At 50.4% G+C, this 15,408-nt stretch overlaps 2 protein-coding genes across 2 annotated transcripts; one reads left to right on the top strand and one right to left on the bottom strand.

The window, feature by feature from the left end:
* Positions 1 to 471: 471 nt before the first annotated feature.
* MRPL36 (mitochondrial ribosomal protein L36) lies at positions 472 to 1,674 on the bottom strand. Its single transcript, XM_070411970.1, has 2 exons — positions 1,542 to 1,674; positions 472 to 870 (listed from the first exon to the last, which is right to left on the bottom strand). Exon 2 carries the CDS (start codon positions 855 to 857, stop codon positions 549 to 551), a length of 309 nt encoding a protein of 102 aa, XP_070268071.1. The 5' UTR covers positions 858 to 870; positions 1,542 to 1,674; the 3' UTR covers positions 472 to 548.
* Positions 1,675 to 1,715: 41 nt separating this feature from the next.
* On the top strand, positions 1,716 to 9,401 carry NDUFS6 (NADH:ubiquinone oxidoreductase subunit S6). The gene is made up of 4 exons (XM_070411971.1): positions 1,716 to 1,880; positions 2,547 to 2,600; positions 8,307 to 8,429; positions 9,207 to 9,401. Exons 1-4 carry the CDS (start codon positions 1,749 to 1,751, stop codon positions 9,270 to 9,272), a joined length of 375 nt encoding a protein of 124 aa, XP_070268072.1. The 5' UTR covers positions 1,716 to 1,748; the 3' UTR covers positions 9,273 to 9,401.
* Positions 9,402 to 15,408: the final 6,007 nt, after the last annotated feature.

Raw genomic sequence — 15,408 nt, 5'->3', positions numbered from 1 at the left:
CTTTCTGCTCCTGGGTCAGCAGTAGGCACAGCACCCACCTGCCATGCTGCTGAAACCACCTCTGAGCGCTCCTGTCTTCAGTGGGTATGTAGTACGTACATACATGCACACATTACACATGCACATACACCTCAGACCAAAATCCCTTCATATATATAAACAATTAATTCCCCTTCACTTAAGGACTGTTATCAAGGCCTTTCCTCCTCATCCTGAAGACGGGATTGCAGCAGTATGGCAGACTGCAGACACAGGGCCAATCTGAGGCTGAATCTAGTTCTTTCTAAAGAACTTGCATTCTGATGTTGGGCGTTAAACTGGCCTTTCCTGGGCTCGGTCTTCTGTCCTCCTGCTAGCTTTCAAGGAAGATAAAAGGATTCGCTTCCTAGCTGGGGCTCTGACTGGACTAGATGTGGATAAAGAGTGAGATGTCTGGAAAGTAGAGTCAACAAAACCGGCAGGTCAACAATCTCAGAAAATAGAACGTTTACTTTTATTTTTCTTCGATAAGGTCACCCAAGGAAATGGCAGAATTCTGCATGTTATTTTTACATCTGTCTCTGCTTATGCCTTGGGTGCGTTTTGCAGTAGATGTACCATCGCCCACGCCTCTTCACCCGGTAACAGTCCCGGCAACGCTTCTTGAGGACGGCCTTGGTCTTGAACCCCAGAGTCGGCTGCAGGAAGGGCAGGGGCTGGCAGGAGAGAGGAGAGGCCACTGCTGCACGCAGGGGACCCAGCAGGAGCGTGGAGAGCGCGCGGGGTGTCGTTGTGTAATTTGTCATTGTGTAACGACTCAGATGTAGGAGAGGGTTCACAGCAGAAACCACCATTTTCCTTATAAAAAGAGTTGCCATGTTGTGGCTGAATCTACGCGAGAAAGAAAAAAAAGTTGTTCCAGTGTCTTCCGCACTTCCTACTATTATAACTTTGTTTTCCCCACTTCACTGTGGCGTAGGCGTGGAGGCGTCAGGGGCGCAAATCCTGCCAGCTCCTCGGAGACCCGGACGCGGAGGGGGTGGGGATGGAGCATGGTGGTGGTGGTGGTGGGGCATTTGGAGAGACCGCCCTTTGTGGGAGCCCAGGCATGGCTGCGAGGGCCCTAAGCCTCCGACCCCGTTCAGGTTTAGTGATAGGCAGCACGGGGAAGAGCTGGCCTGGTGTTCGGGACCGGAGGCGAACTCGGCGGTCGGGCCGGAGCCCGACCGACGGACGGCGAGGAACCCGGCGGCCGGGCCGCTTCGCGGGCACAGACAGCGCGGGGCCTCCCAGGGGATGCGCACTAGCTGGCGCCCGGACCTCGACCCCAACACCGGCAGGGGACGCTCGGGGCCCGCCCACCGCCCACCAGGTTCGGGACCCGGCCCCAAGCTGCCCCCGCGCCCTCTGACCGCGGCCTACAGGGGGAAACTGAGGCCACGTCTCTGGGTCAAGCCCTTCCGCAGCACCGACCGCGCAGGCGCCTCCGGGGCAGATCCGAGCCCCAGCAACCCGCCGCCTCCCTAGCCCCCAGCCCCTCTGGATTCCCGGGGACCCCTGACCTGGGAAGATGCGGCCCAGACCCAGCCAGCAGCGTGCCTTGCCCCGCGCCTGCGTCCCCGCCCGCGCCTGTGCAGTGGAGCGGAGACGCCACCGCCGTGAGTCTGCGCCAGAAAAAAAAAAACCAAAACGGCGGCGGGCCCTGCGAGCCTGTGCGCATGCGTCAGCGCTGGTGCGTCGACGCGCCGGGTCAAGGGTCAGCCCGCAAGATGGCGGCGGCAGTGACCTTCTGTAGGCACCTCGGCCGGAGCGGCGCCGCGGCGCTTAGTCTGCCCCGGGGCGTCAGGTGTTTCGGGGTGCGCATCGCGCCGACCGGAGAGAAGGTCACGCACACCGGCCAGGTAACCGGTGCGTCGAGGATCCCCGGTCCTTCCGCAGTCCTCAGTGCCCTAGGTCCTCCGTGTCCCCCGGTTCCTGGTCCCTGAGAGGGACCGCGGAGACCCGGCGGCGGAGTACCGTGCGGGTCCCCTGGGTCCCCGGTGTGACCGAAGCACGGTCGAGCTGCGCTTCTGTCGCCCGCACCAAGCGGCGTGGATGAAAACGGGTGCCGCGGTGCTGGGGGTGGCGGAGCGTTTGAAATTCTGTGTGGTGTCCTTGAACTCCGAAATGAAGCTGACTTCCCGGTGGACTCCAGACGACCGGTTGCTTCTGTGGCTCGAGTCTCGTCATGTTTGTGTGATATTAAATAGTGCATTTAAATAACTTGAGCGTCCGCTGTAGCCCAAAACACAAACCCAGCCTTAGACTATAATCATACGATGAGAGAGTGAGTGCCCGTGTTATTAAAGTGTTACCAGCAGATTAGAGGGGACGTAAGCATCGGCCCCCTGAGAAGGAGGGGTGCGCCTCTGCCTGAATCTGCCGCCTCTGCGCTCCCCCCGCAGCCTTCCAGCTCACATGCTCATTGTCATCATAGGGGTCCCGCTGAGAAATGTCCCTGTTTGCGCAGCTGTACCGTGCCCCGCATGTGTTTGTAAAGATCACATATGGTCTTTTTTCCCCCCCAGGTTTATGATGACAAAGACTACAGGAAAATTCGATTTGTAGGCCGTCAAAAAGAGGTAAGTAAAAAAAAAAAAATCTGAAAGAGAGGTAAGCTCTCATAAAACCTTTATGTAACCGACAAAATATAAAAATTAATATGTATGATTTAAACAGTTTCCCCCCAATTTGTGACACCCTAGAACAGTGGTTCTCAACCTTCTGGCCCTTTAAATACAGTTCCTCATGTTGTGACCCAACCATAAAATTATTTTCGTTGCTACTTCATAACTGTAATGTTGCTACTGTTATGAATCGTAATGTAAATATCTGATGTGCAGGATGGTCTTAGGCGACCCCTGTGAAAGGGTCTTTCGACCGCCAAAGGGGTCGAAACCCACAGGTTGAGAACCGCTGCCCTAGAAGCTCTGGAATTCTGCATTTTTCTAAATGTTAAATGTGTCTGTTTCTGCTGTTTCTGTTTTGTTTCCCTTGGCCCCCCACCCCCCCCAGTATGTAACAACATTTAGTAAGTGTAATTCTTTTTTTATATATAAATAGGAGTGGTCTTTTCCTTTATTTCTGGGCCTTATACTCCTGAGACCCTCAGATTAAAGTAAGTTTTGTCCTCCATAATCACTTGGAGTCAGTCTGTTGATTCTTGTTAAGCCTCAGCTTTCCCTAAGTTGTGTTTCTCCTTCCCTTTGGTCTTGTTACATTGTCCATTCCCAAAGTCTGCTCTTCTACTTCCATCCTGCTTTGTGGGTGTCATAAAGTGCTTTGCAGGGGCAGTGTGGTGGAGATGGAGTTCAGAGCGCTGGGTGGGGCCCTTCAGAGCAAATCAGTCCCGGAGTGGACCCTGCAGCCTGGCACCCAGCTTCCTGTCGAGTGCCTCCTGATGCTTTTGCAGGCACCTGGGTCTGCCACGGACTTTCTCTGCTGGGATTTCTCTTGTGGCCCTGGTTTCTGATTGCCATAGCAGAGGGCAACAGGGAGCAATTTAAAAACAAAGCAAAATCAGAGCTTTTGAAGGCAATAAGGTGCTGCCATTGTTGCCTAATCCTTTACCGCTCTCGCAGCTCGTGGTCTCTGGGGCCTTTTCCTGCTTGGGATCATCCTCAAGTTGTGAAGGTGCACAGCACACCTGTGAAAGATGAGTTGGCATTCTGCTGTGGCTTTTGCTCTTATGACAAAAATTTGGTGTTTAGTAATATTTTAAAATTGTTTGGGTTTCCAAGAGACATTATTGTTTTAGAAGACTGTAGGTACTAGTATCCTGGGAAATTGCACAGAAAGTACAGAGTTTCCATATGCCCTGTCTTCCCCTCACACAGTTCCCTTGTGCTACGTTTTTTACAAGTGACTGATTTAAACATTGGGTGAGAATTGATATATTAGTATCAACTCAAGCCCATAGTTTACATTAGGGTTTACTCTCTGCTGTATATTCTGTGGGTCTTGACAAATGTGCAATCTCTTGTATCTACCATTACAGTATCATACAGAGTAGTTTTATTGCCCAGAAAGCGTTCTGTGTCCATCTCCTTATCCTTGCTTTTGAGCATTTTCTCCAAGCTTACTTAGTTTAAAAATTAATTTGGATGGAAACTTCAGTTTTTACTGTGTATATGCGTGTGTACACACATGTGTTTAGCTAATTATAATTACTTGTATTAGTGTTAAAAACACCTGATATTCTAAATAATTGAACTGGGGCTTTTAGTTTATTTTAAAATTGTAAGTTTCCATTAATTAGGTCAAAATTTTACAAAACATTGATTATTCAACTGAGTTATTATTTCCTCTTTGATCTAGTTTTGATATTATTTTGCAGACTTATATGTATGTTTTATCTTTAATGGATTTAAGCTCGGTGTGACGTAAGGGAGTAAACTTTCCATAGGAACTGTCACTTCCAAAAACATGAGTTTAAAAAAAATAGAGCAGCTTACTGACAAGTGAATGATTTAAACCTAAATATTTTTAGGCCCAGATGAATTGATCAAGAGGTAACTATAAAGATAGGTTCATTTTGTGTGTGTGTGTGTGTGTGTGTGACCTCTTAGTGACCTAGAGGACTAATTTTTACAGTGGTTGGGCAACTTAAGGTCTGTGACACACCATGTACTTGGGAAAACACTACATTTATAGCCAAGGGTGTGGGATGCTGTGACATGTTTTCTGTACTGATCTCCTCATGAGGTCCAGTAATGCTTTCTTTCTTTCCTTGTCCCTTCATGGGGCAGGGCGACACGCTGCAGCCCTGAATTTTAACAGAATCGGAAGCTGGGCCGTGGTTGGGTGCTGTGACTGGGCGTTGTCTCCTCGGCTCTTTGTTTTCTGCGGTTGAGCTGAGTCCCAGGATGTTAATCATGGGAGGTCAGGGTCGCCCTGGAGCTGCAGTCCTGAATGACAGGGGCAGTCCCGTGTCCGTCTCAGACGTCAGGCATCAGTTGCCCTTCCCACAGGAGACAGCCTGTTTCTTGGACTGCGTGATGGGAGTTTGTTAGTGTGGCCTTTGTGACACATTTGTCACTGAGGTAGACACCGTATTATTTACACCCTGAGGCTTCATTTGTATGGCGCGTGGCTTGCGCGGGCCATCACTCACCATGTAGACCGCTGTAAGGTATGGTGTGAGGGAGCGGGAGCCCTTGGCGGAGGCATTGTGCTCAAAGGAGCTTGTAAAACACCATGATGGCAGCCCTGCACACTTGTGGTGTTTGTTTTAACATCCCCACATTTCCTGGTAACTTCCTGCTGTGTTTCTGAAAATAGAATTTTAAGGAAAAGCTTTACAAAATCATACTCTATCAGTGACAGAGCTTTTGAAAAATAATTAAACTTTTCCAAAATGTTGTCCACATCGTGTGGGTTTAGAGCATCAGAGTTCTGGTGGGGGTGTTTGGTGTCATCCGTGTTGGTGGCAGGCGGGGCCTTCTCTGTGTGTGAGTGGTAGGAATGGCTCTGTTGCTGGACTGTGTGTCCTCTGGACAGTCGGCTGGCTTTGGAAGTTAACTGAGCTTGACTGTGTTCTTCTTAGTTTAAAGTTTTATTAAACTCCCCCCCCCCCTCCCCCATTTGTAAAGCTTTATCTACACCTAGTCCAGTGATGGTGAACCTTTTGAGCTCGGCATGTCAGCATTTTGAAAAACCCTAACTTAACTCTGGTGCCGTGTCACATATAGAAATTTTTTGATATTTGCAACCATAGTAAAACAAAGACTTATATTTTTGATATTTATTTTACATATTTAAATGCCATTTAACAAAGAAAAATCAACCAAAAAAATGAGTTTGCGTGTCACCTTTGACACGCATGTCATAGGCTCGCCATCACTGACCTAGTCTCTGTGTTCTTGTCTTCCCTAGAGCAGTAGGCCTCTGGTGTAGGTGAGATTCTGGAAGCCACATGGCCCTGGGAGCCAGGACTGACCCGGCCCAGGAGTCCTCACCCATAATGATAAACAAGTACTGACATTATTCCCAAGCCCAAATCGCAGGATAACTTTGGCCAACGCTTACTAATGTGATTTTTAGCCTTGCACTGCCCCATCTTGTCTCCATTAAGCATCTCTTCCTGTAAACTTGTGATGGCCTTTGGGAGACCTGAGAGGGAAAGAATGGTGTTGCCCCTCTTACTGTCCTCTGTGTGGTATGTTCCAGTTGAAAGATCCTCTGGCCTCCAGAGGAGGGTGACTTTCAAGATGTGGTCTTGCTGTTGTCATCCACCCTGGGTTGGGTAAAGATGTGGAAGAGATGCTGGGTTTAAGAAGCACCATCAGGCAAGCTAATCCTTGGTAGCCGAGTGTTGGACACAGAGGGCGACTGTAATTGCTGTAGATGGCCCCAGAAAGGAGGAAGCCTGGAGAAGGCACTGCTGGGTTTCTTCACAGGATGTGCAGTGCTTGGAATAAAGCAGCCACAGCCCTTGGGCATCGGGCTGGTGACTAGGGGGCATGCGTAGTGGGGCTCTGAGGCTCACTGGGCACTGAGGGTCCAGGTTTCCTTCTTTCCCTTTACATGCAGACACTGATGCTTCGCTTCTACAGTTTCCCCAGCGTCATGTGCTTTGTCTCCTGTGGTCACCGAGGACAGCTCTAATTGAGGCAGGTACAGCCAAGACATGTCTCCTGTCTAGTGCCCACTTTGCCACAGTAGGGCATTGTCGGATAAATGACTTGCCGAGCCAGGATGTTGGAATTGCTGTTGTGACTATGCAGTGAGGGACTAGTTCAGCGATCCCCTCCTCTCTTGTACCTGGTCACTCAGTTTCCACAGGTGCCTGAAGATATTTACCAAGACATCACGCCTGTTCCTGCTGTGATCACAGCAGCCTGCTCCCCACCGTCCGTATTGAGTCATCAGATCTGAAAGTGACCGTGCACACTGCCAGGAGGTGTTGACAATGATAGCATCATCTCACCTGAAACTACAGAGGTTCCTTTCAATTCAGTATCTAGGTGGCCTAAATATTCTCGACTGTGTCGTATTGTTAAAAATTTCACAGCTTGTTTGATTGAGAATCCAAATAAGTCCCATGCATTGTGGTTCCTTTGATCTTTAGGTTCCCGTGACCCCCCACACATACCCAGGTTTTTTTTGCAGTTGTGATGCGTCCAAGTTTCTCTAATCTTAGGTTCCTGTGACACACACACACACCTTTCCTTCCTCACCTGTCACATGACCCAGGTGTTTCTTCTGTAGAGTCGTCCACAGCTGGCTCTGGCTGACTGCACTCCTTCCGTGCTGCTTGGTACCTCTGGTCCTTTGCGTGTGGGTGCTCGGGTTGGAGCCAGCTGCTTTGTCAGATCAGACTCAGGTTCTTTGTCTGTGGTAACCCTACTGGGAAGAACCAAAAGTGGTGGTTCTGGTTGTAGAGTGGACAAGCGTCTCCAAATCATTTAACTCACATAGGCTGTAAGGCATGCTGTTCTCTTATTAGTAGCATAAAAAATATACAGAAAAACAACTAAACAAACAAAAACTTTGGTTATCTGGAGGAAAGAAGAAGAAATGCTAGATTCTTTTCTGTTATTTACCAGTTTTAAAAATGATGAATTGATTCCCTATAGTAAGGAAATTAAAGAAGTTTAAAAATATCATTATGGAATCATGGATTCAGTGTAGTTTTGTGTTTCGGTCCTCTGCTGTTACAATTCCATTGTCCCTCAGATTTCCCATATCCATTTATTCCAAGTTGGCGGTGTCCCCAGGTTGGCCACCCTTTTGACACAACTGTAGGGGTCCTTGCTGGCTCCGTTCTCTCTGTCACAGACACACGCCTCCCATTCATCTGGAACATCTGTCCTGGACCTGGAACCAGCTTTTTTCAGAGCTCTGGTTCCTTTAGTATGAAATGGTGGCAGAGATGGCGTGGACTCATTGCCACTGGGTCGTCACTGTTCCTATTCTTTCCCAGTGGACAGAGCTGTGAAACTGTGTGCAGAGAAAGAGTGATGGTAGGGGAAAGAGCAAATGATAAATGGGGCAGAATGTTAACAATCTGAGTCCAGGTAAAGAATTCTTGTGATATTTCGGTAAATTTGAAATTAGATACAATGAAAAGCTAAATGTGTGCATGCATATATAGATGTATTCATTAAATTATCTGTGTTTTTTGACGATCTACAGTTATATTTAAAAGAAAGTGTACAGAATATAACTCTGCCTGTGCCAGCAGTACATGAATGTGTGGGGTGGCAGATTGTCTACATAGATTTAAATTTCATGAAATCATTAAGTTTTTGTACTTACCTACACAAGGTTTTATCTTCTCGTTCCAGGTGAATGAGAACTTTGCCATTGATTTGATAGCCGAGCAGCCCGTGAGTGAAGTGGAGAGTCGCATAGTGTCGTGTGATGGCGGTGGAGGGGCTCTCGGTCACCCGAAAGTCTACATAAATTTGGTAATGTAACCCCAGTGCTCATCCATCTTTCTTTTCTGTCCTTTCCCTGCTCTTAGGATGGCCCTTGCAGTGTTCCTTTGACCACACATTCTCCCACTTGATCTTGCCTACAAAGCCAACTGCAGGGCTGAATACAGTGGCATCTTTTCACCTGTGATGTGCTGTGCAGTGTACTTAGTGTTGCCAGCACTGACTCTCCAGCTTCCTCTCAGACATGTAGGCGTCTGTCTTTCTCCTGTACCACCGTTTCTAAGCCCATGTTTCTTGATAAATACACAATCGGCGCCTAGAGGAGTACTCAGGACATTAGAGCCGAGAAGGAAGCCACAGGCTAAAGCCCAGATGTGTAGGAAGAGGAGGGACGCTGGCAGGACCCACTGCCCCCCCTTCTGCTGGTGGTGTGAGTGAGCTTGGACCCCAGCCCTGTGGAGACCTACCCTCTCGAGTTAAGTTGCAGTCTTTGCTCCAGATGAGACCCTGCCCCTCCTGGAGGGATTGAGCCAAGGGCAAGAAGCGGCTGTGCTGACACTTTATGCCCTGGAAGTGGTTCTCTGAGGTGACCCCGAGTTCCAGGACAGGGCCTGAGGCTGCGGGAGGAACTAGAGCTGTGCCCAGGCCCTGGGCACTGTCAGTTCCTAGCTCAGTTGTGACTCGGGTTTTACAGGTGTTTCAGGCTGACAGTGCGTTTAGGTTTTGTGTCTACTTTCAGTGTCTAATCTCTATTGGATTTGAAGTAGAATATGGAAATATGAAATCTTCCCTTTTGAATTTTTTCAGGACAAAGAAACAAAAACTGGAACATGCGGTTACTGTGGCCTCCAGTTCAAGCAGCACCATCACTAGAGCAGACCATGCCCCTGGGTCTTGGGAGGCTAAGCATGTGAGCATTTCAGTGTTCTGTTTGCTAAAGTAGGGAAGGTCCTCATGCTGCCCGGGGGGTTTCCTACTGTGAATAAAGGGCGTTGTTAAGGACTGCCTTCACAAGTGTGTTTCTTCCACAGAAGGGACTTTTGAAAATGGACGTCAGTAACAGGTGTGGACTGAGGGGTCCCCGCCAGGGCCCCTGCCAGGTGCTTCTGGAGCACAGCCTTTGTGACCACATCAGGTGGCCAAAAGAAACGTAGAAAACTCTATGTTATCTCTTTAGCTACAGTTTCAGCTTCCTGTCATTTACAAAACCTGCAGCTGCTGTGATCACACATGGTGTCCCCAATCCACCATTTCTAACCTCCAGCCACAGATTTCTTCTTAGAAACTATATGTCCAGACACAGTCTCTGAAATAAGTGATCTGGCAGCAGCTGCGCTCAGAGCCTGTGACTGTGGTTGGGTTTTCACAGTTCAGTTGAGCCCCGACCTCCCCACTCTGAGCATCTCTGCGCACAGGGCGCGGGGTCCGCAAAGATACCATCCAGGTGAGGTGACCCCGGCTTCCCTGCACTGAGCATCACCAGTCCTGAGGCTGTTAGGAAGTCAAATCTACTGTCCCACAGAAACGGGGCTCCGTCTCTTAACACCACCCCTCCCTTCCCACTTCGTACTTGGACAGTAGGAGCCCTGGGGGCTGGAGCAGGGGCTCCTGAGGTCAGGGAACTGCCCATTTGATGTCACCAGCCACCCCACATGACTTTTGTAATGGATCTACCCTCACATCACAGAGCAGCTCCCCCAGGTCACAGTCCGCAGCTGCCAGCCCTCCACTCTGGCTGTGTAGACAGTGAAGAGAGACCCAGGAGTGAGGGCTAGGCCTCACCTAGGGAGCTGATGTCACTGATGGATTACAGGGCCCCTGTTCAGTACTATCCTAAAGGGCACCACAATGCCCAGGTGGGATGCCCTGAGCCCCCTCTTCTCTGCTGTACCAGGGGTCCCACTGGGCCAGACACATGGGAAAGGGCCTCTGAGTTGTCACTTTGTGCGTATGCAATGCCCAAAGTTGCCTGGTGTGATGGCAGAAGGTGTTGCATGCATTGCTCTATCCCATAGAGGTTGTTGATTTACAGCAGCTGTTTACTGGGCACTGCAGGCACCTGGTAGTCCAGGGAGCAATGTGCTGTTTCCTGGGGCTGCCCTTACCAACCCTCACATGCCAGGTGCGTCACATGCAGAAATCACTCTCATAGAGGCCAGAGGGCAGAAGTCACAGTGTCCCTAGGACCTCATGGGCCTAGCTCCCTCTGAAGGCACTAAGGAAGGATCTTGCAGGCCTCTCTCTCCAGCTCCTGGTGGCCACTGGCTCCCCTGTAGACATATCTCTCCATCTTCACATGGCCTTTCCCTGTGTCTGCCCTCATGTGGCCTTTTTATAAGGACACCAGTCCTTGGATTTGGAGCCTACCCTAACCCAGTATGACCTTATTACACCTGCAAAGACCTGATTTTCAAGTAAGGTACCATTCTGTGGTTCTGGGTGGACATGAGTTTGGGGGACACTCCCCTAGAATGGGGACAGGATGCACTCACCTCTGGCTCATTCACACACTCACTACTTCCCCTTCCAAAGTAGGTGGAACAAAGGCCTGGATCGAGTGGCCACTGCCCACAAGGGTGCGGGGAGGCTTGTTTGGGAGACCGCCGTCAGTGCTCAGCCAAGCAGGCTCTGAGGACCTGGGCCGGCAACCTCTTCAGGTAAGTGACGTGGCCGGGTCTGGCACTAAGGTCACTGCCCACCACCTCTCTTAGGACTCAGCAGAATGTGCACAGTGAGGCAGCTTCCCCAGGTGAGGGAAAGATAATACCCCTCTTCTTTATGAAACGCCCCCCCGAATAAACACAAAAATCGAGTAATTTATACAACAGTTACACCAACCCGTTAATATTGAGACATAAAAATGCAAGTAATTATTTCTGAAGCCAAGTAGGAGCAAATGGAAACCTGTTAGAATAGAAGCATTCAAATGCAGTATCTCACCAGATGCAGCAGAGGAGAGATGGAGGCCTGGCTGTGCTCCGAGGCGGTCCCTCCCAGCTCTGAGAACCACTCACCAGTGCTCATGTAATCATGTAGCCATAAGGGACAACTAGTGTCTGAGTCCAGCGAAGGGCCCTGACCTCCCGACTGCACAGCAGGCATTTTGTGTCCATCCCCCTGTCTGTCTCCCGAGAGCCTGCCAGGCCATGTTATTTCCCAGTTTACAGGTGAGCAGACAGAGAGGAGGGTTGGCCAGGTGCAGCTCTGGGGTCTCTGTTTAGGGCACAGCCTTGTCCTGGCCCCTCTGAGACCTCAGTGGGATTGGTCGCTGCACAGACCCGTGTCCCACCCATCCACCAGGTGGACTGTTCTCTTGGGTTCACTGAAAACAAAAGTAAAAATTATAACCACTTGACTTTTATGAAGAGGAAATGTATTATTTGTATTAAAATGACCAGTTTTGCACAAGCAAGTTTGTGTGCTGCACTAAAGGGAGATGTCCCAGCTGTGAGGTCACACCAGGAAGCCTGCCGGTAGTCAGAAGTGGCATCATCAGCGGGCTCCACAGTGGAGGTCGGCACCCTCCTTGCCTCCATCCCCTGTGCCTAGTGCCTGTGCCCCCAGCCCCTTCCAGGGAAGGATGCCTTTGCCAGGGCTGGACGCGGGGAAGCCCTGCCGGCCATGAATTCCACCACAGATCTCAGTGAACCTTAAACAGAGACGTGGCCCTAAGTCAGAGGCCTACTTTCCAATCACAAATGTCTCTACAAAAGTCAAGTGACACTTGAGATGAAGAGAGTGACTGCTGAAGGGCCAGCTGTTTGTGGGCGCAGCCTCATCGCTGGGTGTTCAGGAAGCGCAGTGCTGCAGATGTCCAGTGACAGCTGTTTCACAAACACGCACAGAATGGACTAGAATGTTCTTAACCCCATGGATTTGCCAAAGGATCCGTTTTACAGCCAGTTCTTTTAGCAAAGCACATCTCTATCCACCTAAGATTAATTTTCTGCAGGAAATTAACAATACATGCTGGTGAGGAGAGTGGAGGATGTGATGCCATTCAGGGGCGAAAAAACGGGCCATGGATGACCAGATGCAGATGCTGTTGGTTTTCAGGCTTTGGGAAGTCAGGGGCCAGCGTAGGAAGGAGCAGTGTGCTTGTGGCTGCCTATTCCTGAAACTGGGGAAGCTGTCTTTAGAGATGGATGGTGTCTGGGGGAAATCCCGTCTCTGATCTTGCTTGCAGCAGCAGGCGGGGAGCAGGGCAGAGCCCTCAGGGCACCCTGTACACCTCAGCCTGGCTCCCCGGCTTCAGGTCTTGAGTGCCTGGGCTACACCCATCACTTTGGAGTCTTCCCCAGATATCTGCCAGGAAGGCCAGCCTAGGTCTGGGAGCCGGTCTGGTGGTCATACTATGTCTCAGGTCTCCTTAGGGCACTGAGTGCAGACATTGTTAAGCCCATAAATGGACAGGGTGCAGAGGCTGCCCTATGAGATGCGAGAGTGTACAGGAGTGAGCTGGGTGTGCAGGGGGAAGGCCGGCCTGTGAGGCCACACCTGTTCCTGTCGGGGCCCCTCTACCTGGTGGGGTACAAGGGGCATTTGCACTGGAGCCTCCCTAGAGTCCAGGAGAGGTACGAAGGCCATCAAAGTTGCTTCAGGAACAGATCAAAGGCGTGAAAGTGAGGGGAGGGAAGGCTCCTTTGAAGAGGATTCTTCTATGCCAGTGAGGTGGTTGGTCAATAAGGGTTGAAAAGGGCTGAGGGAGCTGGATCTTGAGGCTCCTGCTCCATGGCCAACTCTGGAGGGGCAGGCAGTGAGGACATAGAAGCCATGGGCTTGATCCCCACCCCAGACATTTCTCTGCTTGAGGTGGGCAGGTGCTGGCATGGCTGGGCCTACCCCTGCATGGCCCCACCCCTCCTTCCATTGGCCCATGGAGTCCCTGCTTCTTCATGTCCGCGTTTTATGGCCCAGAAATTAGGAAGACAGGAAAAACAACAACAACAACGACCTTGTAGATCAGTGATGGCGAACCTATGACACGCGTGTCAGAGGTGACACGTGAACTCATTTTTTTGGTTAATTTTTCTTTGTTAAATGGCATTTAAATATATAAAATAAATATCAAAAATATAAATCTTTGTTTTACTATGGTTGCAAATATCAAAAAATTTCTATATGTGACACGGCACCAGAGTTAAGTTAGGGTTTTTCAAAATGCTGACATGCCGAGCTCAAAAGGTTCACCATCACTGTTGTAGATAGAGAGACTCTAATTTCAGACTTTTACTTGGATCCATGTTGTGCAGCCCTTTGGCCTGTAACACTGGAAACGTTCTGACTTCATTGTAGTAACTTAATAGACATGAAGACCATTTGTGGTTTGATGGTTACTGTAGAGGATGCAGAGAACCTGGGAGCTGCTGGGGGATCGATCTTTCATAGACAGCGCAGCGATGCGTTCACAGCTCTGCACCTGCTCTTACAGCCCAGCCCACCTGGAAGGAAAGGGGACCATGCAAGGCGGAAGCCTCCTTTGTCCCCGGGCTGAAATGATTCCTTAAGGATAGATTAGAGCAGTGGTTCTCAACCTGTGGGTCGTGACCCCTTTGGCAGTCGAACAACCTTTCACAGGGGTCGCCTAAGACCATCCTGCATATCAGATATTTATATTACGATTCATAACAGTAGCAACATTACAGTTATGAAGTAGCAACGAAAATAATTTTATGGTTGGGACACAACATGAGGAACTGTATTTAAAGGGCCAGAAGGTTGAGAACCACTGGATTAGAGGGAATCTATCACATCAGGTGAGATGCACAAGTAGCTCAGGTGAGGCACCTGGCAGTGGGTAGGGCTGCATACCCTGTCTCAGGCCCCAAATGTGCCCCGTCCCACCACCAGCCAGAGCAGGTCTGTATAACAGGAAGAGCCATGCACACCAATCCTTCCCTGAAAGGCAAGTGGACACTGGCTCTGTGTCCCAGGCCTGCGGGCCAGCATGTGCTTCCTGGGCCAGGATCCTAGTGTGGGCACTGTCAGCCCCTCCCCAATGTCGTGGGTCCTGACCTGTCCACCAGAGGGCAGTGGTGCATAACTGTGTCCATTCACTGGGTCCCAGCGAGTTGCCCGAGGGTGGTGGCCACCCTTTGAGTGGCTGACATCCTGATGGATCTATGGCAGGGAGGCCACAACCATGTGGAAATGGTGCTGCCACTCAAACCTGCCCCAGGAAAAGGAGGTTTGCTTGGGAGCCTGGAGTCATAGCTTCGTAGCATGAAGAGGACAAGGGGGCCACTGGGAGGCTGGCCCTGGTCTGGAGCCGCTCAGGAGCCCCACTCTCAAGTGTCCTCTCGAACACCCTGCCAGGCGCCATCAGGAAGGACTTGCTAGCCTCCCAGCCCCCCCTCTGGCCAGGCTGGTCCTGGCATGCAGCGGTCCTGGTCATGGGCAGGGAGGTCTCTGTGGAGGAGGTGACTACAGAGGGACCCCTGCTACTCCCTGTAAGGCCTGTGGGGCCCTGCGAGCCCAAGGGTGCTGGGTTCTGCATGGACGCAGCCTCTGGCAGACTCTCAGGAAGCACCTCCTTACCTGGGAGAAGGTTGGCCTGGCCTAGAAACAACCTTGCCAGACCAGGAGCCCCCAAAACGAGGGGGACCCTCCTCCTGGATGAGCGAGGAGGCAGCAGCCTTGCCTGTGGCTGACTTTCGTAGCTATTAAGCATTTCTGATAAAATGAAGCCACTGACGCTCTGAATCATTGAGTGTCCGAACGGGAGGGTGATGCTCAGAGGAAGTCCTCACAGCTCTAGGCGCCCCTACAAGGCTGCTGGGCAGCCCCCCTCTACTCAAGCCCACCTGTGCTCAGTCTGTCAGAGGCTACTATCAGTATTACAGCACTAATTTATTAGGCATGGGGGGATTTTAAATTTCATTTTTGTGCAGTTATTTAAAATGTTAAATGATAACGTCTAGCCCAATTAAATTTCAGTTGATCACTCTCCAAATGCACAAAGGCTTATGAAATATGAATTAGGAGTCGTAAGAACTCTTCTAACAACTTA

The sequence above is a fragment of the Myotis yumanensis genome, unplaced genomic scaffold, assembly GCF_028538775.1.
Source record: "Myotis yumanensis isolate MYYU_CA2020_CCGP unplaced genomic scaffold, mMyoYum1.0.hap1 SCAF_4, whole genome shotgun sequence".
Taxonomy (NCBI): domain Eukaryota; kingdom Metazoa; phylum Chordata; class Mammalia; order Chiroptera; family Vespertilionidae; genus Myotis; species Myotis yumanensis.
The sequence above is the reverse complement of the archived record's forward strand: the minus strand, read 5'-3'. Positions and strand labels throughout refer to the sequence as shown.

What these genes read in the sequence shown, in the direction of transcription:
- MRPL36 (XM_070411970.1), bottom strand. Translation starts at nt 857, where the DNA reads ATGGCAACTCTTTTTATAAGGAAAATGGTGGTTTCTGCTGTGAACCCT.
- NDUFS6 (XM_070411971.1), top strand. Translation starts at nt 1,749, where the DNA reads ATGGCGGCGGCAGTGACCTTCTGTAGGCACCTCGGCCGGAGCGGCGCC. An exon ending in AGGTCACGCACACCGGCCAG is followed by an intron (nt 1,881 to 2,546) that starts GTAACCGGTGCG and finishes TTTCCCCCCCAG; the next exon opens with GTTTATGATGACAAAGACTA. An exon ending in TTGTAGGCCGTCAAAAAGAG is followed by an intron (nt 2,601 to 8,306) that starts GTAAGTAAAAAA and finishes TTCTCGTTCCAG; the next exon opens with GTGAATGAGAACTTTGCCAT.